Here is a 27,121-nt window from a genome sequence, read left to right as displayed (position 1 = left end):
CTAAATGCTTCAAAATGAGGTGTAATACTGTGCTTAAGGCGTCATCAGTACTTCTGCCATCTCTATAAGCAAACTGGTAGGGGTCGAGAACATGTTGAACCTGTTTACGTAGAATCCCTATCATAATTTATTCGAATGATTTCATAACCACTGATGTTAACAGGTCTAAAATCATTATTAACCTGTGGGCATGGCTTTTTTGGAACAGGAATTATAGTTGCTTTTTTCCACAGGGAGGGTATACTGTGTGTGTTTACTGAGAGCTGAAATAAGGGACACCAAGCTGGTGCAAGTTCATGTGCAAATGTGTGTAGAAGGAGTGGGGAGATCCCATCAGGCCCACTGGCCTTCCTAATTTGCAACACCCTGAACACCCTTGTAACCATACCAGGATCTATTAATATGTTATTCCTTGGGTCGCATGTGCCCAGTACACACCCATTCCCCTCAGAAGGTGTATCAAACCATAAATGAAAGGAGTTAAGCTCATTCGCTCTCTCCAGCTTGTTGCATTCAAACAATCCCCTCTTTGCAATATTAAAATTAGTCATGTCTTTCACACAATCCAACATTCTCCCTGTATCCTTAGTTGAAAAAGTGTCCTTGGCCCGTTGATTGTGTTGTTGTTGGGCTTCCCGTACTTTCCCCTTTAGTTCTTTTTGGACAATTTTCAACCCATTAATATCGTTATTCCGGAAGGCTCGTTTTTTCTGTCTGATGCAGTTCTTAATGTCGGGAGTTATATAATCTTTATTATTTGGATAGATCTTAATGACTTTCTTTGACACAACAGTATCAACACAAAACTTAATATAATCCATAATAACATCCACAGTATTGTTGATATCATCATTATTTTGATAAAAGACATCCCAATTTGTTGCTAGGAAGCAGCCACTCAGCTCCTCCTTGTACTTGTCCTGCCAAATACTAATAGTCTTTGAAATGGGTTTGCTTTGCTTAAGTGCGGACTTGTATGTGGGAATTACGGTAAGTAAATAGTGTTATGGTCAAAGTTAGCGAGAGGAGGTCTGATTTTAACAGTGTATGGACTATTGATGTTACCATAACATTTATCCAGTATTTTATCTTTATGAGTGCTATTCTTTACATACTGCTGAAACCCAGGGAGCGCGCAGCTGAGATTAAAGTCATCAAGTACGAATACCGGTGCATCTGGTTTGGGTTGTAATTGCTGATGGACGCAATCCGCAATTCGCACAGCAGCTTTAGATGCATTCCCACTAGGTGGGATGTACACCGCACAAATAAAGATGTTCCCATACTCCTTCTGTAAATAGAATGATCCTAAACTTAAACATATGAGTTCTAGATCAGGTGTACACACCTTGTCTTTCACTGTATAGTTCCGACACCAAGAATCCTTGATGAAAACGCACACGCCACCTCCCCTTGTTTTCCCTGAGTTACCGTCCATACGGACATTTGAGAACCCCTGTACCTGAACCATAGGATCCGGGAAGTCGTCCTGAAACCAAGTCTCAGTGTAGATCATGAGGCAGGATTCTTGGTACTCATGGCAAACCCGTGTGTGCAAACGAAGCTCATCCAATTTATTCCTCAGTGATCAAGCATTGCTGAAAATTATTGAAGGCAGTGGTAACTTATCCCACCTCCATCGAAGTCGGTGCTGGATGCCACCCCTCCTGCCTCTTTTGCACGACTTCTTTCCTGTTTGCCGTCACACCAGGTCCTCCAGTATATAATCCAACAGGCCAGGGTCTAATGAGGCTCTCGTTCGCAGGGATAGCAGCCATTCTCTCCCGTAGGCCCGCTGCACCTGATTGCGCCCCACAGAAGACATGGTGGCAGTATATCCAGTAATGTTGCAAACAACAGACGCGATCAACATCACCAGCAGGAAAATTCCCACCATCCTCCCTTCCATCATGCAAAACTTGTCAAACTCGATGAACAACTTAACAAAAAACATATGCACAACACACTCAGCAGACCCCACTCTCAACACACAAACACTTAATAAAAACTTAACAAACAAACAAGTGCTCTCGTGCCCGAATCGCAGCAGTTCTGCGCCACCAGAAATTACATTGTAGATTGATGGTGAAACGCAGGCTTAATAAGTTACCAATATGTGCATTGATGTGAGATATAAATACAGTGGGGCAAAAAAGTATTTAGTCAGTCACCAATTGTGCAAGTTCTCCCACTTAAAAAGATGAGAGAGGCCTGTAATTTTCATCATAGGTATACCTCAACTATGAGAGACAAAATAAGAAAAAAAAACAGAAAATCACATTGTCTGATTTTTAAATAATTTATTTGCAAATTATGGTGGAAAATAAGTATTTGGTCAATAACAAAAGTTCATCTCAATACTTTGTTATATACCCTTTGTTGGCAATGACAGAGGTTAAACGTTTTCTGTAAGTCTTCACAAGGTTTTCACACACTGTTGCTGGTATTTTGGCCCATTCCTCCATGCAGATCTCCTCTAGAGCAGTGATGTTTTGGGGCTGTCACTGGGCAACACAGATTTTCAACTCCCTCCAAAGATTTTCTATGGGGTTGAGATCTGGAGACTGGCTAGGCCACTCCAGGACCTTGAAATGCTTCTTAGGAAGCCACTCCTTCATTGCCCGGGTGGTGTGTTTGGGATCATTGTCATGCTGAAAGACCCAGCCACGTTTCATCTTTAATGCCCTTGCTGATGTAAGGATGTTTTCACTCAAAATCTCATGATACATGGCCCCATTCATTCTTTCCTTTACACGGATCAGTTGTCCTGGTCCCTTTGCAGAAAAACAGCCCCAAAGCATGATGTTTCCACCCCGATGCTTCACAGTAGGTATGGTGTTCTTTGGATGCAACTCAGCATTCTTTCTCCTCCAAACACGACAAGTTGAGTTTTTACCAAAAAGTTCTATTTTGGTTTCATCTGACCATATGACATTCTCCCAATCCTCTTCTGGATCATCCAAATGCTCTCTAGCAAACTTCAGACGGGCCTGGACATGTACTGGCTTAAGCAGGGGGACACGTCTGGCACTGCGGGATTTGAGTCCCTGGCGGTGTAGTGTGTTACTGATGGTAGCCTTTGTTACTTTGGTCCCAGCTCTCTGCAGGTCATCCACTAGGTCCCCCCATGTGGTTCTGGGATTTTTGCTCACCGTTCTTGTGATCATTTTGACCCCACGGGGTGAGATCTTGCGTGGAGCCCCAGATCAAGGGAGATTATCAGTGGTCTTGTATGTCTTCCATTTTCTAATAATTGCTCCCACAGTTGATTTCTTCACACCAAGCTGCTTGCCTATTGCAGATTCAATCTTCCCAGCCTGGTGCAGGTCTACAATTTTGTTTCTGGTGTCCTTTGACAGCTCTTTGGTCTTGGCCATAGTGGAGTTTGGAGTGTGACTGTTTGAGGTTGTGGACAGGTGACTTTTATACTGATAACGAGTTCAAACAGGTGCCATTAATACAGGTAACGAGTGGAGGACAGAGGAGGCTCTTAAGGAAGAAGTTACAGGTCTGTGAGAGCCAGAAATCTTGCTTGTTTGTAGGTGACCAAATACTTATTTTACCGAGGAATTTACCAATTAATTCATTAAAAATCCTACAATGTGATTTCCTGGATTCTTTCCCCCCATTCTGTCTCTCATAGTTGAAGTGTACCTATGATGAAAATTACAGGGCTCTCTCATCTTTTTAAGTGGGAGAACTTGCACAATTGGTGGCTGACTAAATACTTTTTTGCCCCACTGTAAATAGGCCATAAGTTGATAAAATATGGATTAAACCGATGGTGCGTGTGGCAGCAGGGGCGTGGTCAAGCGACGGTCTGTGACAGGAGGGCGGAGTCAGGGAAGGTAAGTGGCAGAATCACTACACCTGATGTCAATTAACCTGTGTTTGTGTGTCTTCCCAGTGACCGCGCCCTATATAAAGAGAGAGAGAGCAGAGGAAGTGAGCTCTCTCCTGAACGAGATGCCTTGTGTGTGTGTGTGTGTGTGTGTGTGTGTGTGTGTGTGTGTGTGTGTGTGTGTGACTGGGAGAGTTATTTTTGTGTCTGAAAAGAACAAATAAACCATAAGTTATGGAACTTTTATTCTGGCCTGCCGTCTTTCTGTGCTCCTCCCCCTCCTACGAAATGTCACAGTGGTGCCGAAACCCGGGACGGAGCACAGGAAAAGAACAGCCCCATGGAGTCCTCCCCCTTCGCAGAGTTGGTCCACGCCCTTGCCACGGCCCAGCAGAGCCAGCAACAGGCGCAAGTCACCTTCCGTAAGGAGCAAGAGCGCCGGTTCGAGGCCCTGGTGCTGGCACAGCAGGAAGATCGACAGGTGTTCCAGCACCTCCTCGCGTCGGCGGGGTCCACCATCTCCACTGCCGCGGGCCCTTCTTCCCTTACCCTAGCCAAGATGGGCCCGCAGGATGACCCCGAGGCCTTCCTCACGCTCTTCGAGCAGACAGCAGAGGCCTTGGGCTGGCTGGTGGAACAGCGAGTGGTGCGCCTCCTCCCCCTGCTAACGGGCGAGGCACAGCTGGCTGCGCTTCAGCTCCCCGCCGACCGCTGGCTGGCCTATGCAGACCTTCGCTGGGCCATCCTTCAGCAGGTGGGGCGCACCCCCGAACAACAGCAACAGCGCTTCCGCGCTCTGCGGCTGGAGGAAGTCGGCCAGCTGTTTGCGTTTGGCCAGCAGCTCCGGGACGCCTGCTGGTGGTGGTTGAGGGCCAACAACCGCGACGCTGAGGGAATCCTCGATCAGGTGGTGCTGGAGCAGTTCATTGTCCGCCTGCCAGAGGGAACTGCGGAGTGGGTCCAGTGCCACAGCCCGGCGTCACTGGATCAGGCCATCAAGTTGGCGGAGGACCATTTGGCGGCTGTTCTGACGGCAGGACAGAGGACATCCTCTTCTCTCCTCTCCTCTCTCTCCCCCTCTCTCCTCCTGTGTCTCGTCCTCGCCCCGTTCTCCCACCGCGAAGGCGGGGGCTGGCCCCACCCCAGCCGGCACGTCGCACCTGCGGTGCCCTCCCATTTTTCCCTTCTGTGTCTGTCTCTTCCCCCCCTCAGGTGAGTGAGCCCCAGGGCACCGGTGCAGAGAGGAAGCCCGGGCCAGTTTGCTGGCGCTGCGGGGAGCCAGGCCACCTCCAACAGCAGTGTTTGGCAATGGAAGTGGGCACGGTGTTTCAGATCCCCGACACGCCAGGAGCTGCCCTCGATCGGGCCAGAGCGTATCGCATACCAGTGAGTATCCAAGGGGATACAGATCAGGTGTTGGTGGATTCTGATGGTAATCAGACCTCAATTCACCAAAGCCTGGTGCAAGACGAGGCATTGGGGGAAGCACAGGGGGTGAAGGTGTTGTGTGTCGGTCCACATTTTTTTCCGAGGGGAAAAATTTATGAGTTTATGAGTTCGCACCGGGAGATAAAGTACTCGTACTATTGCCCACGTCGAGCTCCAAATTGATCGCCAAGTGGCAAGGACCCTTTGAGGTCACACGGCGAGTCGGGGACGTCGACTATGAGGTGAGGCAAACGGACAGGGGTGGGACGCTACAGATTTACCACCTCAATCTACTCAAACTCTGGAACGAGGAGGTCCCCGTAGCATTGGTGTCGGTGGTTCCGGAGAAGGCGGAGCTGGGGCCGGAGGTTCAAAAGGGAGCATTGGCATCGCATACCTCTCCGACCCCTGTGGAGACCACCTCTCCCCGACCCAACTCGCAGAGGTTTCCCAGTTGCAGACCGAGTTTTCGGACGTGTTCTCGCCCCTGCCTGGCCGCACCGACCTCATAGAGCACCACATTGAGATGCCCCCGGGGGTGGTAGTGCGTAGCCGCCCTTACAGGCTACCCGAACACAAGAAAAAAGTGGTTCGGGAAGAACTCGAGGCCATGCTCGAGATGGGCATCGTCGAGGAGTCCCACAGTGACTGGAGCAGCCCAGCGGTCTTGGTTCCCAAGGCTGACGGGTCGGTCCGGTTCTGTGTGGACTACAGAAAAGTCAACGCGGTGCATAAATTCGACGAGTACCCAATGCCTCGTATTGATGAGTTGCTCAATTGGCTAGGCATGGCTTGCTTTTACTCGACGCTGGATTTGACAAAGGGTTATTGGCAGATCCCCTTGACTCCATTATCCCGAGAAAAAAGGGCCTTTTCCACACCATTTGGCTTACACCAATTTGTCACACTTCCTTTTGGGCTGTTTGGGGTGCCCGCTACGTTTCAGCGGCTGATGAACAGGGTCCAACGCCCCCACGCCACCTATGCGGCCGCATACCTCGACGATATAATTATTTATAGTAATGACTGGCAGTGGCACTTACAACACCTGAGGGCCGTCCTTAGGTCGCTGAGGCGAGCGGGTCTCACAGCCAACCCAAAGAAGTGTGCGATTGGGCAGGTGGAAGTACGGTATCTGGGCTTCCACTTGGGCAACGGGCAGGTGCATCCCCAAATAAACAAGACAGCAGCAATTGCGGCCTGCCCGAGGCCCAAGACCAAAAAGGGGTTGAGACAGTTCCTGGGGCTGGCTGGCTACTATCGTAGGTTTATACCTAATTATTTGGACGTCACCAGCCCGCTGACTGATCTGACTAAAAAGGGGGCACCAAATCCGGTCCAGTGGACGGAGCAATGCCAGCGGGCTTTCTCTGAGGTAAAGGCTGCACTGTGCGGGGGGCCACTTTACACTCCCCTGACTTTTCTCTCCCTTTTATGTTACAGACGGATGCGTCGGACAGAGGGCTAGGGGCGGTGTTGTCCCAGGAGGTGGAGGGGGAGGACCGTCCAGAGCTGTATATCAGCAGAAAGCTGTCAGTACGCGAGGGGCGCTACAGCACGATCAAAAAGGAGTGCCTCGCGATCAAGTGGGCGGTCCTCGCCCTCCGCTACTACCTGCTGGGACGCCCTTTCACCCTCTGTTCGGACAACGCGCCTCTCCAGTGGCTCCACCGCATGAAGGATGCCAATGCACGGATCACCCGTTGGTATCTGGCACTCCAACCCTTTAACTTCAAGGTGATACACAGGCCAGGGGCGCAGATGGTTGTGGCGGACTTCTCTCCCGTCGGGGGGGGAGTCAGCTGCAGGCCGGACGGCTGCCCGGCCTGAGTCGGGCGGTGGCCCGACATATTGTAATACAGTAATACTGTGTTTCACTGTAGAAGTGATTAGTGCGGTAAAGACTTCACACCCTGAGCTTGTGTTTCATTTCTAACAGAAAAACTGAAACCTGAACTCACATCAGACCTTAAAGGAGCTGCACTGACAGGACACTCAGTGACTCTGTCCTGTACACTGAAGCTGCAGTCTGCTGGATGGAAGTTTTACTGGATCACCCCCACACAGAGCTCTGAGACTGAATCACACGACTACACCATCAGATCAGTTCGAGTCTCTGATGGAGGTCGGTACAAGTGCAGAGCTGGAAGAGGAAACCCAGTCTACTACACACACTACAGTGATGCACTCAGGGTAAATGTTATTGGTGAGTAAGAAGCTTTCTGTTAAATGATTCTGTACAACACTGAACATATAAACACCATGTGAACAGTGTCACAATATAGCAATATTTAGACAACGGCATACAGAGAACTCTTTTAACTAACTGATGTTATGAAAGTTATTAAAGAGAGACAGTGTGATCACGGCTGAGCAGCGCTGGTGTGAGGTGAACTGGTGACACAACACTAGTTTAGATTTGGGAGAAAATGTCACCAACAAAACCTGTAAAACTCTTTTAACAAGCAGCTCAGAGGCTGTAAAAGGGGCTTCATAAAGTTACTGCTTCAGAAACATCAGCATGCTCGAGTCGAGACCTGCCTGAGTGTGAATGAGTGAAGAGGACGAGGGTCAAACTTTTATACTGAACCCCTGAGTGTAAGAGGCTGTAGAATCTGAAAGAATGAGAGAGATGAGAGAGTGAGTGTGTATGAGGGGTTATGACGTGATAACAGGTGTGTGTGTGTGTGTGTGTGTGTGTGTGTGTGTGTGTGTGTGTGTGTGTGTGTGTGTGTGTACAGGTGTGTGGTGATGAGTAAGGGTGTGTATTACAGAGCTATTGTTTTCTTTTATATTAAATATACCTGTTAACAGGGTAAACAAATGATCCTGTCAGTTATTTCTAGCATTATTGTGAATCTTTTCCCTTTAGTTTCTTGTTCCCTTGCTGACACTCAGTGTTCCTAATGATGAATAATCAGGAAAACAGGAGAGCAAACACACTGTCATTCAGACATCAATCAATAGTGAAAAAGATCTACATTTTCAGTACATTAATCTGATTAATTTCAAATTGTGATCTACATTTAATTCATTAGTAGAGATTGTTAAAATGACTCAGTCCACCTCTGACAGAGTTTAATCATTTACATGTGAGCAGATTTACTGTATTCAGTTTAAAATGTTACTCTTCATTTAAATAATGGTGTTGGGAATTAATTAATGCATAAAAGTAGTCGTATTTATTTTTCCACAGAGAGTCCTAAACCTGTGGTGATTATAAAGCCTGATAAGGAGGTGTTCAGAGGAGAGAGAGTGACTTTCAGATGTGAGATACCGAGAGGAAGAGACACTGAGTGGACATACAGCTGGAAGAGGAATGATTACACACGCTCATACCGAACAACACAGGAGTTTAGTCTTGATTCAGTAGGAAATGATGTCAGCAGTAAATACACCTGCAGTGGGAGGAGAAGTGACTCTCAGAGCTCAGAGACCAGTGATGCTGTTACACTGACTGTATCAGGTGTGTTTTATCTCACATATTTCATTAACATTTGAAAGTGTTTTACATGCATTTTTCACATGTGACTGAGGACTCTATCACGGACCACTACAGCGTTTCATCTTAAGTATGAAACATTAATCCCCCCCCCCCCCAAAAAAAAAAAAAAAAAAATATATATATATATATATATATATATATATATATATATATATATATATATATATATTATGGCATGCCGTTCAGGAAATTAATCTTTGAATATATTGAATGAATCCCCGAATATATTGAATGAATCCCCGAATATATTGAATGAAACTTTGAATATATGGAATGATCCCGAATATATTGAATGAAACTCTGAATATATGGAATGAATCCCCGAATATATTGAATGAAACTCTGAATATATGGAATGAATCCCCGAATATATTGAATGAAACTTTTAATATATGGAATGAAACTTTGAATATATGGAATGAATCCCCGAATATATTGAATGAAACTCCGAATATATGGAATGAATCCCCGAATATATTGAATGAAACTTTGAATATATGGAATGAAACTTTGAATATATGGAATGAATCCCCGAATATATTGAATGAAACTCTGAATATATGGAATGATCCCGAATATATTGAATGAAACTCTGAATATATGGAATGAATCCCAAAATATATTGAATGAAACTCTGAATATATGGAATGAATCCCCGAATATATTGAATGAAACTTTGAATATATTGAATGAAACTTTGAATATATGGAATGAAACTTTGAATATATGGAATGAATCCCCGAATATATTGAATGAAACTCTGAATATATGGAATGAATCCCAAAATATATTGAATGAAACTCTGAATATATGGAATGAATCCCCGAATATATTGAATGAAACTCTGAATATATGGAATGAATCCCCGAATATATTGAATGAAACTTTTAATATATGGAATGAAACTTTGAATATATGGAATGAATCCCCGAATATATTGAATGAAACTCCGAATATATGGAATGAATCCCCGAATATATTGAATGAAACTTTGAATATATGGAATGAAACTTTGAATATATGGAATGAATCCCCGAATATATTGAATGAAACTCTGAATATATGGAATGATCCCGAATATATTGAATGAAACTCTGAATATATGGAATGAATCCCAAAATATATTGAATGAAACTCTGAATATATGGAATGAATCCCCGAATATATTGAATGAAACTTTGAATATATTGAATGAATCCCCGAATATATGGAATGAAACTTTGAATATATTGAATGAATCCCTGAATATATTGAATGAAACTTTGAATATATGGAATGAATCCCCGAATATATTGAATGAAACTCTGAATATATGGAATGAAACTTGGCTGACGTCATGAAGGCACTGCCGCCGTCCTGCAGCAAAAATGAGTCAGTCGGCTCAGGATGTGGTTGCGGCTATTTTAAACAATAAAGACATTGTTAACACTCTGGCCAATGCTTGTGGTTTTATTAGTGTTTACTTCTTTTATGTGCAACGAAGCTACGGTGACAAAGTCATTTCCCTCGTGGATCATATTTGTATAACGGTATTTTCTGTATATAAAACTAATTTGTAAAATTTATTTGTCGAGTTTTACAGCGGGCGGCACGGTGGTGTAGTGGTTAGCGCTGTCGCCTCACAGCAAGAAGGTCCTGGGTTCGAGCCCCGTGGCCGGCGAGGGCCTTTCTGTGTGGAGTTTGCATGTTCTCCCCGTGTCCGCGTGGGTTTCCTCCGGGTGCTCCGGTTTCCCCCACAGTCCAAAGACATGCAGATTAGGTTAACTGGTGACTCTAAATTGACCGTAGGTGTGAATGTGAGTGTGAATGGTTGTCTGTGTTTATGTGTACCCCTGTACCCCGCCTTTCGCCCGTAGTCAGCTGGGATAGGCTCCAGCTTGCCTGCGACCCTGTAGAAGGATAAAGCGGCTAGAGATAATGAGAGAGAGATGATGAGAGTTTTACAGCGTTTCTCAATATACTCTAATACTCTCCTCTGAGTCAGAGTTTTTCTTGGGACCTGTTGTCTGTCTGCCGAGCTGTGGGAGCGGGGGCAGAATACAAAGTTTCATCCCATATATTCAGGGTTTCATTCCATATATTCAAAGTTTCATTCCATATATTCAGGGATTCATTCAATATATTCAAAGTTTCATTCAATATATTCAAAGTTTCATTCAATATATTCAAAGTTTCATTCCATATATTCAGAGTTTCATTCCATATATTCAAAGTTTCATTCAATATATTCGGGGATTCATTCCATATATTCAGAGTTTTATTCAATATATTCGGGGATTCATTCAATATATTCAAAGTTTCATTCCATATATTCAGAGTTTCATTCCATATATTCAAAGTTTCATTCCATATATTCAAAGTTTCATTCAATATATTTGGGGATTCATTCCATATATTCAAAGATTAATTTCCTGAACGGCATGCCATAATATATATATATATATATATATATATATATATATATATATATATATATATATATATATATATATATATATATATATATATATATATACACACACACACACACACACAGAATTAGTCCCTAGTCAGATTCCATACAGTGACATAACCACACTAGAAAATCATCTCTAACCTGCTGTATGAAATGCTTATCAAACATTATGATGATTATTATTATAACCTTTATTTAACCAGGTTTGTCCCATTGAGATCGAAGATCTCTTTTACAAGAGAGACCTGGGCAAGAATGGCAGCAAAAAAACAACAGTTCTAACACATTATCACCTTAGACATAGACATAAAAATACAAATAAACAATTGAATTTACAAAATCAAGTCAAGGTCAAATAAGACAATTTCCATTCAAAAAAACATTTGGGGTGGCACGGTGGTGTAGTGGTTAGCGCTGTCGCCTCACAGCAAGAAGGTCCGGGTTCGAGCCCCGTGGCCGGCGAGGGCCTTTCTGTGCGGAGTTTGCATGTTCTCCCTGTGTCCGCATGGGTTTCCTCCAAGTGCTCTGGTTTCCCCCACAGTCCAAAGACATGCAGGTTAGGTTAACTGGTGACTCTAAATTGACCGTAGGTGTGAATGTGAGTGTTAATGGTTGTCTGTGTCTGTGTCAGCCCTGTGATGACCTGGCGACTTGTCCAGGGTGTACCCCGCCTTTTGCCTGTAGTCAGCTGGGATAGGCTCCAGCTTGCCTGCGACCCTGTAGAAGGATAAAGCGGCTAGAGATAATGAGATGAGATGAGATAAAACATTTGCACTCATGAAGCCTCGAAACAATGGGATTTATCATGGACTTAAATACATTCAGAGATACCAGATTATAGAGTTTGAGCTCTGACTGCAAATTATTCCATGTAGTTGGAGCAGAAAACCTAAAAGCTTTCTTCCCCATTTCTGTTCTAACCCTAGGAACAGTAAAATGTAAAAAGTCCAGAGAACAAAGACTGTAGGCTCTATTATTCAGGATTAAAAGAGATGATAAAGAAGATGGAACCATCTCAAGGATAGCCTTGTAGATAAAGACATACCAATGGCCGAGCCGGCGCGCATATAAAGATGGCCAATTTACTTTAGTGTATAAGACACAGTGATGAGTTAGAGCTCCACAGTTTATGATAAACCTCAGAGCGCCATGATACACACTATCCAGCATGTGGACAGTGTGTATCATGCAGAAACATCTAAGGACATTTATTGGACTTCTCTGTGTCTGTTGTCACAAGTTGTTGAGTTTTGTGATGCCTGTTTGCTTGTTTAGTTTCAACAACATTTTGCCTTGTGTCTGTCAGCCAGGGATTTTGTGTTGAGTTCCACACTATGGGAGCTAAAAGAAAGCTCTGAGTGAACTGGTGTGTGTGTGTGTGTGTGTGTGTGTGTGTGTGTGTGTGTGTGTGTGTGTGTGTGTGTGTTTGTTTTAATTTATATGTTGAAGGAAGCTGGTATTCTGATTGAATTCTTGTATTTTTAGATGTAACAATGCTTTTTTGTCATAGTATGAATGTTAATTAGTGTGGTGCCAGTGGGGTAAAAATAAATAAATAATACAATACCCTGACTCGAAAGCACAATACCCTTTCTCTTTAACTGACACTTTCAGCACAAACACAGGCTGGGGGATTAAACACAGAACTGCTAGAACAGTTAACTTGTCAGCTGTAAATAAGGAACAATGGATTTTAAAATCTTCCACAATTGTGAGTTTGTACAAATCTAATCACTGATCTTAATACAGACCTTCATGCAAATTTACCTCCAGGCCTGTTTGGGTTTCATCAAATCTTCTCTACCAGCTGATCGGCCCAATCGCACTGTTATCATTATACTGTTTGAGAAAACAAACAAACAATAAAAAACCCTACTTGTTCATTAATTGTTCGCTAAAAAGTGCTTGTGGAGTTGTTTTGGGAAAGATCTCTACCATGACTTCACTGGATACAAAGTCATGTGATTGAAACCTGAAAATGATTTCTTTTTTATACATGAACACAAATTGCAGATTTAACAAAACAATTTCAACATCAGATGGAGCAAAAAAACACATGGAAAAAGTAAAAATAAATACAATTAACTTGAGGTCAATCGTGAATTTCATAAATATGAAGATAAAATGTTCTTTATCTAAAGAGCTGCACACATACTTTCGAGAAACGTCATTCCACTGTAGCTTTTTCAGTAAATGTTGAATCAGAAAGCAGAGAGAGGACAAGACTAATTCTTATTTTGTAAATATAAAAGCAGTTCTGATCTGCTGATAATTTCATATCAACAGAAAAACCCAAACCGACTGTGAGTGTCTGTCATCATTCTACTGGTTTAGAAAAAACTATTGGATTATTAATTGTTCACTAAAAAGTGCTCATAGATTTGTTTTGGAAAAGATTTCTATCATGGCTTCACTGGATACAAAGTCATGTTATTGACACTTGAAAAGGATTTATTTTTTATATATGAACACTAATGTGCAGATTCTTTTTTAAAAAAGTGAAAAATATAAAGTGTATTCTGTATAGAACTGCTTTAAACATGTACACGCAATGTGGGTTTGCCGATTTCTCTGATAAACATACAGTACATCAGATCCTTTATTAAAGAAAACAAGTTTAGCTCATGTTTACGAGTTACATGAACTAAAGGCACAGTAACTTATTTTAATAAAACTTCACTTCACATAAAACTTCAGCCACAGTCAGGAGGTTAGAGAAGCAGGAATGAAGTGTTTAGGTGTTTGAATTGTAAACGTATTCTGCAGGTAAACTGAAGTGATGGAGCTCTTTTTGAGATTATAGAACATATTCTTACAAATATTAAACATGTGAAACAACAGTGAGAGATTGCCTTCATTATTTATTATTTGAAATTTGGAAAAAACTATTCTACTTCTGTTTTGTGGTGTGGAGAGAAAACTCCCATCCACCGGCTCCCCAGGTTGCGGATAGGGGAACGGCCTCTAGATATAGAAGTTAGCTGCGAATAACCCGAATAAGCAGCGCCAGACAAAATCTCGGGACTCTGTCCCAAACAAACCACGCTGGTTTCTGGAAAGACTCTCGGGCAGCAGGATTGTCGGTTGGTAGTTTGGGCAATAAACGACTTATGTGTGAACCTGGTCAACTCTACCGGTGGCAAGGCGACTCATCTTAACACTGTTAGATGTTTCGGCAAGGCACAACTACCCTAGCCAGGGTACTGCGCACACTTGTATGGAGTAGCGACCGCAAGTGTTCTCTCAGCGATTGAGAGCTTAAAAAAAAAAAGCTTAAAAGCTACTTCTGTTTTATTTTGAATAATATCCACTAAAAGAGTAATGTGTATGAAAAGAATGTGTCATTATTGCACAGCATCTGGGTTTGTGTTCATCAAAAAGAAAGAAGTCATTCACTTGTGTAAATCATCTTATTCACTTCTTAAGTTATTTCCTAATTAAACCACACAATGCTGATGAATCGAAGAATCACATCATGTATGGACCTGCTATTGTCTAATCTTTGGTCAGGTTCTCTTCCAGCAAATAAATGTGAAGATGATGAATTTTAATTTACTATACTACACTAATAAAGTAATACCACTGTAGAAAAATATATATTTAGTCCTAGTTATTGTTTACCTGAGACCAGGATTATCACAGGGACAGCAGAAATGTTTTCACTCTGTAGAGGTGATTAGTACAGTAAATATTATATTACGCCTGAACTGTATGTTTCATCTCGAGCAGAAAAACCTAAACCTGAACTCACATCAGACCTTAAAGGAGCTGCACTGACAGGAATCCCAGTGACTCTGTACTGTACACTGAAGCCACAGTCTGCTGGATGGAAGTTTTACTGGAGCACATCAACACAGAGCTCTGAGACTGAAACAGAATCAGGCCACTATGCCATCAGACCAGTTCATGTCTCTGATGGAGGTCAGTACAGCTGCAGAGCTGGAAGAGGAAACCCAGTCTACTACACACACTACAGTGATGCACTCTGGGTAAATGTTACTGGTGAGTATGTGACTGCACTGGACAGAACATGTTAAAACTCGAGCTGGGTCATAACACACAGTAAGTTACACTGCCAGACCAAAAAATGCTTCACACTAATATTTTATTGGACTGACTTTAGCTTTAATTATGGAGCACATTAGCTGTGGCATTGTTTCAGCAATCATTTGCAACATCACAACATTTATTTCCATTCAAACTTGCACTAATTTTTAGCCTCGATCTTGTATTGATGATGGGGGAATTGAACCGCTCTGTAAAGTCTTCTCCAGCACATTACATTAATGGTATTTAGCAATGTACAACATACACAGAGCAGGCTGGGGAGCAGTTGGGGGTTAGGTGCCTTGCTCAAGGGCACTTCAGCCATTCCTGATGATCCAGGGAATCAAACTGATGACCTTTTGGTCCCAAAGCTGCTTCTGCAACCATTAGGCTATGGCTTCCCAAATGTGGTTAAGCTCAGGACTCTGTGGTGGCCAATTCATGTGTGAAAATGATTCCTCATGCTTCCTGAGCCACTCTCTCACAGTTTGTATGTGGAAATGCTTCTACTTTCACTGTTAAACATAGCCATGAGGCTACTGTTGATTTTTTTTTTTTTACTGTTTTAATGATCTTAAACAAGTGTTTAATTGATCTCTGATCACAGTCATGAGTTTTTTTCTGACCACATTTCTTTCTCAAAGTTGATGGTTCATCAAGATCCTTCCTGGTTTTAATAATGTGTTGTACAGTTCTTAACCCAATTCCAGTAATTGCAGCAGACTCCTTAGTTGTTTTCTTTGCTTGATTCAGGCCAGTAATTTAACCCTTCTGAACCATAGTAACACCTTTTCCATGACCATGACACGGTTGTTTAAGAAATGAGAAGCTACTCACTGCATCAGTTCACGTTAAACGAATTGTTGCCATCTGAAACATATTAATCACTGCAATAATTATCCAACTCTTAAGTATTTGCTTATTTCAATCCAAACGATGACATTTTGTGGACAGGCAGTGTATACATACAGAGGAACATACATATAGAGAACAAATGCATTTTCCCCAGTATCATGCTCAAGTGTGAATGAGTTGAAGAGGAGGAGGTTTGAACTTTTATACTGAACACAGAGTGTAAAAATAAATAATAATAATAATAATAATAATAATAATAATAATAATAATAATAAAGCAGAATCTGAAAGCGTGAGAAAGATTAGATTATTGTGAGGTGTTATGAATTGATAACATGTATGTGTGTGTATTATAAGTGAAAAAAATGTGTTTTTGTGTTTTAGCTCTGATACAGCGCAGCACTTTAAAATGAAAGCGACTTTTCACCAGTGTTGTCGTCAAGTCACTAAACCTTGAGTCCAAGTCCAGTCTCGAGTCCCCAGTGTTCAAATCCGAGTCATTAAAATAAAATTGAGTCGAGTCCGAGTCCACTACTGAGTCCTAGTCGAGTCCAACACTCCAACCGCACCATTTTGATTGACCTCCTGATATATATTATTGTGTATTATTGTGTATGTCAAGTCAACCTCCTAAGGTACACAGGTACACAGAGATTAAAACCTCTCTGCACATGTGCACATATAAGGGAGGACATTGCCATCTTGGCATTGTGGATAACAGTTAAAATAATCCTGACTGTATGTTTGAGTAACAGTGAAAGGAGTGGGCACAGGGAACACATTTACTTCATTATTTACTTTATTATTTGCTCATTCTTTTGTGTGAATGTTTATTAATTTAATTTAAAAAAAAAAGCTTGGAATAAAAAATTTTTGCCCAAAAATGTAAAGTAGTTTCAATTATTAATTACCACATTTTATATGTAATGCTTAATGATAATACAATACATTAACATGTCTAACACTTTATATTTTATTTCTTGGTAAAAAACAAAACAAACCACGAATGCCTATATCAGGGCCGTGCATTGCAAAGAAGCTCTTCATAATGTTGCTATTAAGACTCCTTCTGACGAGTGAGTTCATGAAAACCGTAGAGACATCGTTTGTTGCTGAAGAGAGTCTCTCAACTCTCTCTTTAGTGTACACTAATGTTAGTGTAAACATATATAGATATGTTATGTAGATATAAATATCTCATGCCAAATAATTATGGCATGTTGCAAAATAGAAAGAAAAAATCCGAGCCTTAGTCTCCAATTGCTGAGTCCGAATGCAAGTCTGAGTCATCAGTGCTCAAGTCCAAGTCGAGTCACGAGTCCTTAAAATTAGGGCACGAGTTGGACTCGAGAACTACAAGCCTGCTTTTCACTCAGTAAATTGTCATTTCTAGGATCTTTTATGCTCTATGTATAGATTAATCTATTATCTTCTTTACAGCACACTGCAATTTTTAATGTCGTTTACTGCTTAGCTGCATTTGGAATAAAATATAAAAGTGACATAAATTGAAATATAATAATATTAATATATTTATTATCATGTGAATCTCCTCCAGTGTCTCTGATCATCAGTCCCAGCAGAACTCAACACTTCACTGCTGACTCTCTCTCACTGAGCTGTGAGGACCAGAGTGACTCTACTGGATGGACAGTGAGACGATACACACACAAAGAGACACCGTTCAATTGTTCATCATATTCAGGATCTACATGTAGCATCAGCTCCCTCTCTACATCACACACTGGAGTTTACTGGTGTCAGTCTGAATCTGGAGGACACAGTAATCCTGTCAACATCACAGTGCACTGTGAGTCTTTTTATCAGTTCTCATCAGCAGTATTTAATACACAAACCAGACCATTAAAAAAGTATTGTTATATAAAAAAAGGAAATCTTATTTGTAATATCACAAGAAAAAAAATTAGCATGAACCCAGGATATTTCATGTTTTGTTAACTTCATTTCATTTGTTATACATCCATTCCTGAGTTTCAGGCCTGCAACACAGTCCAAAAAAGTTGGGACGGAGTAAATTAGGGCGAGTAATGAGATGAAACAGTTAAATAATGATGTGACTTGAAACAGGTGACTGTAATCACACTGTAAAAAATGATTTGTTGTTTTAACTTAAAAAAGTTAGTGCAAGGGTTGCCTTAAGTGCTGCCTTAAAATTTTGAGTTCACTGAAATTAATATAGTAAGTTCACAACAATTTAACTTACTATGTGAATTCCAGTGAACTCAAAATTTTAAGGCGGCCCTTGCACTAACTTTTTTAAGTTAAAACAACAAATATTTTTTTACAGTGCATGATTCGGTACAAAATCAGTATCCAGGAAAGGCTGAGTCTGTGAGGAGCAAAGATTGTCGACAAATGTGTGAGAAAAATATTGATGTTTAAAAACAAAGTTCCTCAAAGAAAGATAGGAAGTGGTCTGGATATGGGCTTTGGAACGCCTGTGACTTCCGGTCACAGCACTTCATCAAGGGCCGTCATTCATCTTCAAGACGACATCTTTTCCAGGGATATTTCAACAGGACAAAGCAAAACCACATTCTGCACACATTACAAAGGTGTGGCTGTGGAAGACGAGGGTGTGTCCCCTCTGTCCCCAATAGAGAATGTATGGAGAATTTTGAAATGAAAAATGACAATGATCCTGGGCTGTGGCACACCTTAAGACCTGTTTGCAGGAAGAATGGGACAAATGTGTTGCAAGAATCAGAACTGAAATGCGTTTATTTTGGGGGAATTCATGAGGTAAAACAAATAATGTGCTGTTGTATTGTTTTGAGTGCAGTGCAGGTCAAAGATTATTTACAAATCATATCTTCAGTTTTAATGTAATTTTCAACATACTGTCACAATTTTTTCTGATTCGTGGTTGTATGATGTTTATTGTATTGCAGGCAGGGCAGTATGTAGCTCTGAATAATTACTCTATTAGCTTCAAAACCTGTTGTCTTGTAGCTGTAAAAATCTAAAATTCAATGAAATGAGTACAACGCTACAAAGAAGATAAACTACGATTAAAATGTATTGTAAATTTATTTTTCTTGAAAAAAAAGTGTCTTTGGAAGTTTGGACCCTATAGACTGACTTCTTTAATTCGACTGATTTTTTTTTTCAAAATCTCACAGTTTTCCACAAATCACTGCCCTTTAAACATGTCCTATGGTTTTATTTCTTCACTCTCAGAAACTCAGTTTAATAAACTTCACCTTTCCTTGTGGAAATAAAGTCCCTTATTGGGGTGGCACCCTCATAGAGACATCTTTTGTACCTTGAGTTTATCTTTTACATGGTAATGTGAATGTAGCATACCTCTTTTAGAGTAACCATTTTAGTAGTAAACTACTGTACATACGTACATCCTTCCAGATGAAACATACAAATCACATTCAGTTTTCAGTGTCATCTTTCTCTTTCCTACAGATGGTGATGTGATCCTGGACAGTCCGGTCTATCCTGTCAATGACGGACGTCCTCTGACTTTACACTGTTTATATCGCAACACAAACATCTCAGACTCTGGTGTTGATTTCTATAAAGATGATTCAGTTCTCCAGAACCAGACTACAGGAGAGATGACCATCAGGAGTGTCTCAAAGTCAGATGAAGGTTTCTACCACTGTAAACACCCACAGAGAGGAGAGTCACCGAAAAGCTGGGTTTCAGTCAGAGGTAAGAAATAATTCAAATATTAATTTAAATAAAATTATTTTTGCTGTCTTGGAGTCAGTTTTCCATTCATAAAGCATTTTAAAATATTTATGAACTACTGCCCCTTTATACCTTTTAAGCAACTTGATTGTTCATCACAAGATATTTACTATAATTCTGTCCTGGCAGATAGGGCACTTGTATTGTTAGACAGATAGCGAACATAAATATTCAGTAGGCTTGACTCCAGGTTGAGTGTGCTTTACTGAAATCTTGTTGAAAGTTTGTAAAATGATAAATCTACTCCAAGGACTGGACAGACAACTCTGTGGTGGAGCATTTATTCTGCATGTGCACTGGTCGATTGTATCCTTAAAGGCGCAATACCACAAATCACAACCAGAGGGCACTAACATTACACAAACACTGACAGGAGTCAGAACACTCCTCGCTTGGTATAAGTGTGTTATAACACTATTTACTCTTTCACCTTTGGTATAAGTAAAACAACATCACGAAAGAGCCTAAAATACTCCTCAATTGTCCCTTGGCTAAGAGTCTTCACCATAACCTTACAGACCTTGCTCTTGGAGCTGGGAATGGCCTGAACTATCAGTCCAAGAAGTCACTCATTACATTTTGCTTGAATGTCCTTTATCAAAACAATGTCACCCTCCTGAAGGTCAGGCTTCTCCTTGGTCCACTTTCTCCATGGCTGAAGAGTTACCAAGTACTCCAGCCTCCACCTTTTCCAGAAAGAGTCTGCCAAACTCTGTATCTGGTGCCACTGTCCCTTACATAGGTGCTCCAATTTGAAGTCTCCTGGGGGTGTGGGAGTAACACTCACCTTTTGGGTTAGGAGAGTGGCAGGTGAGAGCATTCAGGTATCTCGGCATCATATGAGCTTGGGACCAGCGGTCTGGTGTTTATGATGGCCATTCTTTACACTCATCAGTCTTAGTTTCACTGGAGAATGTCTTGGCTACATAAATGAGACTTGCCATGCCTCTTACTAGACTCTTCCAAGTAGAAAAGTTTTCAAATTTTTGTGATCCAAGAGACTGCTCTGTGACCTTGGTTGCAAGAGAAGTGACTTGAGGCAGAACGTCTGTATCTGCATCTGGTTGCACAAGCTCCAATGATTTTGCCTCATCATCTTGATCTGTGTTTGGCTGGCTGAGAAATGGAGGGCCAAGGAACCAACTGGATGAGGCCAGGTAATCCACTGGAATTGGCCTGGTTTCATGGTCTGCAGGGTTCTCATCAGTTATCATGTACTGCCACTGTTTTGGTTCAGTGGAGCTCCGAATGTGAGCTACTTGGTTAGCTACATAGGTATAGAACCTTCTTGAACTGTTGTGGATGTAGCCCAGCATGATGTGACTGTTTGTGAAGAACCTGACTGCTTGCAACTCTATATCTATTTCAGATTAGATCAGTTCTGCCAGCTCGATCACCAAGACTGCTGCACACAACTCCAGGCATGGTACGGTGTGCATGGGGTGAGGAGCCAGCTTTGATTTTCCCATTACAAAACCTACATACCATTTTTCATCAGAATCCAAGACATAGAGGTAGGCTACAGCTACAGCAGCTATTGCCATAGTGGAAACATCTGAGAAAACGCATAGTTCTGTCCATTTGCGACATGACCTGGAGCCTGGAATGTATGCTGTCTGCGTGTGAACCTGTCCCAGCTCAGTTAAGGAGTTAGTCCATGCTTTCCACTGTGCCTCTTTCTCCAGTGGGAGAGGTTTGTCCCACTCATACTGCTCTGAGGGAAGGTCCCTTACTAATGCCTTGCCTTGCACTGTGATGGGGGAAACAAATCCAAGGGGATCATAAAGACTGTTTACAGTGGACAGTATGCCTTGCCGAGTGAATGGTTTCACATCTCTTGACACTCTGAAGGTGAAACTATCAGTCTGAAGTTCCCAGCTTAAACCCAAACTCTGTTGAAGGGGCAAGGGGTCTGCTCCTAAATCTTGATCCTTAAAGTCACTTGCTCGCTGTTCTGGAAGAAAGGCCTCCATGACCTTTGTGCTATTCAAAGATATTTTGTGAAGTCATAAGTTGAACTCAGCTAGTAGGGCCTTGGTGCACTGCAGGAGATCGATAGCTTCAACCTCCTTTGCCACTGAGGCGAGTCCATCATCAATGTAAAAATTTCTGAAGATGAACTCCTTTGCATCTGTGCATGTTCTGTTTCTCCATGTTCTGCAGCTTTCCTCAGCCCATATGTTGCTACAGCTGGTGACGGGCTGTTCCCGAACATGTGCACAGTCGTCCTGTCGTCAATGATCTCCTTATCCGGATCATTATCTCTGTGCCACAGAAACCGCAGGAAATTACGATGGTCATTGCTGACTTCCATCCATTATGTGTAGCCATTTATCCCGAACAGGGTCACAGGCAAGCTGGAGCCTATCCTAGCTGATTATGGGTGAGAGGCGGGGTACACCCTGGACAAGTTGCCAGGTCATCGCAGGCCTCACTGACTTTGAAACCATAAAACATTTGTTCTACATCATCTGTGATGGCTATTTGCTTCCTCCTATACCTTAGTAGGGCTCCAACTAGGGTGTTGTTGAGGTTGGGTCCACTGAGAAGCATGTTGTTCAATGAAGTTCCTTTACTCTGTGCTGTAATCAAATACCACTCTTATTTTCCCTGGTTTCTGGGGGTGGTATACACCAAAGGTAGGTAAATACCAGTACTCTTTCCCTGGCCGCAGTTGAGGAGCCAGCTCTGCCTGGCGGCTGTCAATGACTTTCTACATGAAGCCAAAGAAGTGCTCTTTCATGTCAGGTCTCCTTTTGAATGAGCACTGGAGAGAGGAGAGTCTCTGGGAGGTCTGTTCTCTGTTATTAGAAAGAGACTTGTGAGGTGAATGAAAAGGCAGCGGTGCCACCCAGTGATTTTCGTCATCCATGTACACTTAGTTTTCCACTATTCTGAGAAAGTTGTTGTCATCCACTGACATGGCTGGTTTGTCTTCTTCAGGTGTTTTTCTGAAACAAACTTTCCCCCAGACCATCTAGACATGTTTCATGAAAGATCTCCTGGCCATGAGATAGCATTTGAAGACTACGCTGGACTGGACCCTTTACTCTCTCCTTGATGTGAATATTGTTGGGATATGGCTTAAGGAAAGAGAAGTGTCCATTTTGAAGGACATGTGTCTTGTAGCCTTTGACTTCCTCTGTCTTGTGAGCACCACCCAAGGATAACTCTCCAACTATTACCCAGCCAAGGTCAAGGCGCTGGGCGTACAGTGAGTTGTGAGGCCCGTTACGCTGTTCACGTACCTTGTGCAAGCTCAAAATGTCTCTGCCCAACAAGAGGAGAATAGGAGCACCGATATCGAGAGGAGGGATCTTATTGGCCACAGGTCTGAGGTGAGGAAAATATTGGGTGAACTCCGGAGTTGGGATCTCTGATCTGTCGTCAGGTAGGTTGCTACATTCTAACAAAGTGGGAAGTTTCACCTTGGTTTTCCCATCGAGTGACTCCACCATAATGTTACTCACTTTCTTCCCTGCAGTCTCTACTGTGCCAGAGCATGTTTGAAGAGTATAGGGGGCTGCACTGCTATTAATGTCTAATAGATCAAAGAATTGTGATTTTACTAAAGACCAGTTGCTTTGGTCATCAAGTACTTCATACACCCTGTGAAACTTACTTGGATGGTTGGCATGGTAAACCTTGACCAAGCAGATTTTTGAGCAGGATCTAGGCTTGGTTGTACCACCACATATTTTTGTACACTTGGAAGTGACTATGGGGGGTGTTGGTTCTTCACACTCCCCGCTTTGCTCGTCCTCAGGTGTGGACTCAGCCTGCTCACCAAGCAACCAAGGAGCCGGACCAGGATGCATTGCTGTGGTCTGTTTGTTGCTTTCACACTCCTTGCATTTAAGCGTTGCTTTGCAATCTTTAGCCATATGCTTGGTGCTGGCACGTCATCAAAAAATTCTCCTTTAATTATGTTTTCCTTTCATCAAGATGCTTTCTTCAAAACCCATGGCATTTTGACAGTGGGTGAGGTTTATTATGTATAGGACATTGCTTGTTCGGTTCGTCCTTCTTGGCAGCTGTGTGAGCCTGTGGGGCAGTAGTTGTGGCAGTGACTGCAGTTTTTCTAACTGTTATGGTTGTTTTGGGGAGGTGTTTTGGTGCCTTTTCAACCTTCACGTGGCTTGGGGTAGAGGAGAGGCTAAATGTAAAACTGGGGTCGTTGTGGGTCTTGGCCTGGGAACATACAAAGTTGACAAAAAAAAGCTTCATGGTGGGAAGGGGACATGACAATCCTCTTTATACTTGGATCCCTGCATGATCCAGTGCTCCCGTAGGCAGAAAGGAAGCTTTTTGACTATTTGATTAACACCCCTCGATGTGTCTAGGTATGCGAGTCCAGGCAAGAATCCCTCAGATTTAGCAGCATCTAGCTCTCTTAGCAAGTCACCTAATTCTCTGAGCTTGTATGTGTCTTTGTTAGAGATGACTGGGAAAGTCTCTCGTCTTCTCAGTAGGGCACTTTCGATCAACTCTGGGCTTCCATACATTTCCTCCAAGTGCTGCCATATCATAAACACACCTGCTCTAGGATTATTAACATGCGCTACCTTATCTGCTTGATTGAACTGATGACTCAAGGCTGAGCCATTTGACGAGGAGGTTGAGCTCTTCATGGTCAGATAGATTTAGCTCCTTTGTGGCTGCTAGGAAAGACGATTTCCATGCCCAGTATTTTTCTGGACAATCATCAAAGGCAAGGAGCCCAGACCTCACCATCTCTTTTCTCACAAGATAATGAACTAGGTCAGGGGTCTGAGGAGTTAAAGGTGAGTACGTCTTATAGTAGACCTGATCAGGGGTATGCTGAGTTGTAGGTAAGTATTTCTTACACTGAGTTTGGTCAGGGGCTTGAAGTGTAGCAGCTGGGTATTCCTTTGGGGTGGAAGGATCCACAGGCGAGTATTCCTGCTTTGGGAAAAAATACCTTAGGGGTAGGGGGAGGTGAGTAGCATTCACCTGCAATGGGTTTGTAGTTATCTTCCTCCTCAAGTGACTCGTAAACTGAGTTTTGTGCACTGACGGGGGTTTTATGTTTTTATCATGTAGGATTGGCTGCAGTGGTGTAGCATCTTAAAGCTCCTGTTGAGCATGTTGTTCAAATGGCTGAGTTTCTATATAGTCTCTGGTGCATTTTATTGGATCTTCAAGAGTTAAATCCTGTAACTCACCAAAAGAGTCTCTTTCCATCTGTTCAGCTGCTGTTGCCTCTTTGTATATTGCTGCCTCTTTTGATGCTGCTGTAGCTTCCTTCTCTTGCTTCAACATGTGAAGTTTTGCCTCTATCAAAGCCTTTTCTTTCATCATGGTTGCCTCCTTTTCTGCATAGAACACCTTTATTGTTGCTTCTTTGGCCTTGGCTCTAGCCCTTGTCGCAGCGGTGCTGACAGATGTACATATTGAGGTTCTGGAGGACTTGTGAGAAGTTGAGACTCAGGACCTCGTCTGCAGCTGAGACTGTTGATGTCCACATGACAGGAAAAGACAACAAAATAACTCTGTGAACAGCATGCAGAAGCCTCATTTTACTGTTCTGTCCTGGCAGATACGTCACTTGTACTGTTGGACAGATAGCGAAAAGACTCAGTAGGCTTGACTCCAGGTTGAGTGTGTTTTACTGAAATCTTCTTGAAAGTTGTGAAATTATAGATCTACTCCAAGGATCGGACAAACAACTCTGTGGTGGAGCACTTAGTCTGCATGTGCACTGGTCGATTACTGTATATCATTAAAGGCGCAATACCAGAAATCACCAGAAGTCACTAACATCACTCAAACAGTGACAGGAGTCAGAACAACTCCCCTTTGGAATTTATGGTGTAGAAATCTCATTAATCCTCCTTGAAATGACACCACTTTCACACCATTTTGAGTAAAATAAGCACAAGTTATGTTGTATTTGGAGTACTGCAGACCAGAGAGACATGCTGAGTGATTATCAAAGGGTGGCAGGTTCGACTCTGTCTCAGTGATGCATGTATTTTAAGCATTCACACTTTATTTATTAAAGCCCACTTTCGACACACTACAGTCAATAAACCATCTCCAGGCTGTGATTGACCTGCCAGGTACGGGTAACTGTCATCAACCAGCCAATCGACTCATGCTGAACAATACAGCACTGTCCAAAAGGCAGCCTGAGTTTTATTTAAATTTTGTCTTAGATGTTTATTTTATGCCTTCCATATGATCAGTAAGAAAGAGCAAATATAACTGTCCTAATGTTCAATTTAATAATTCCAGAGAAATGCCTGTATGTTGTAAAAGAAAGTAACATATTAAGTTCGACGTCTTTTCAGACTTAATAGAGGCAAGACCTGTATTTTGAAATGAAACTGAAATGTAAATTAATACTTTTATATAAGATTTTTAATTATATTATTTTGTATCCATAGTATTTTCCCCTCCAGTTCTATCACATGGAAAAGCTCCACTGTCGGTGCTGAAGCTCCTCAGCAGTGTCGTTGCAGCCTCTCCGTATGTGCTGGTGACCATCATTCTGGCAGTGAAATGTTACAGAGCTCGAAGTAAGAACTCTGTGTTCTTCATTAGCCAGAAAATTAGACCCGAACATTGAATAAGAGGCTAATTTAAAGTGTTCATGATTGTGTTTTACAGCTAAACCTGATGAGGACAACAGACCATACAGAGTGATAGAAGCTGAAGCATCTGTCTGAGTGTCGTTTTTATATTATTTTTATAATCTAGCTTTAAATCACAGCAGCTTCCAGTGCGGCAGAGAACACGTTCATGCATGTGCTCTGTCACTGAGGACAGGTTTAGTGATGAATGATTTTGGATGAAAGATTTAAATTCATGCCTTTTTTTTGGGGGGGGGGGGGGGGGGGGTATTCCTGATACATTTGCATGCATTTATTTTCCCTATTTAAGCTTTACACTGTATTATTGTGTTTACAGCTATATTAATTTTGTTAAATTTGAAGATTATTATTTTTATATTGTAGCCAGCATTTACTCAGTTTAGCATTTGCTCAGGGATAAATATACAGGATGGTTTGATGCAGTGTAATATTTTAATGAAATGAACTAAGGCTTATTTTCTAATATTTTATGAAGTAAAAACCTGAGATACATTTTGTTGTTTAAAAACATTCTCATGGGATTGAAGTGTGCTTTTGTTCTGAAACGTTTGAATAAAATCAATAAAATCTGTTTAAAAAAAATAAAAAATTGTTCAGTTTTTACTAAATAAACCATGGGAATTATCGAGCAAAAGACCTTGGAACCCT

General features: G+C 42.0%; 1 protein-coding gene across 1 annotated transcript in view; it reads left to right on the top strand.

Annotated features, from left to right (window-relative positions):
* Positions 1 to 26,548, top strand: part of LOC132885605 (immunoglobulin superfamily member 1-like) — a 114,293-nt gene extending 87,745 nt beyond the window's left edge. The window contains 7 exon segments of the mRNA XM_060920315.1: positions 7,209 to 7,475; positions 8,466 to 8,735; positions 14,959 to 15,231; positions 17,674 to 17,940; positions 19,569 to 19,817; positions 26,267 to 26,398; positions 26,490 to 26,548. Of these exon segments, the coding sequence (XP_060776298.1) occupies positions 7,209 to 7,475; positions 8,466 to 8,735; positions 14,959 to 15,231; positions 17,674 to 17,940; positions 19,569 to 19,817; positions 26,267 to 26,398; positions 26,490 to 26,548 (1,517 nt within the window).
* Positions 26,549 to 27,121: the final 573 nt, after the last annotated feature.

Source organism: Neoarius graeffei, chromosome 1 (genome assembly GCF_027579695.1).
Source record: "Neoarius graeffei isolate fNeoGra1 chromosome 1, fNeoGra1.pri, whole genome shotgun sequence".
Lineage (NCBI taxonomy): Eukaryota > Metazoa > Chordata > Actinopteri > Siluriformes > Ariidae > Neoarius > Neoarius graeffei.
The sequence above is the reverse complement of the archived record's forward strand: the minus strand, read 5'-3'. Positions and strand labels throughout refer to the sequence as shown.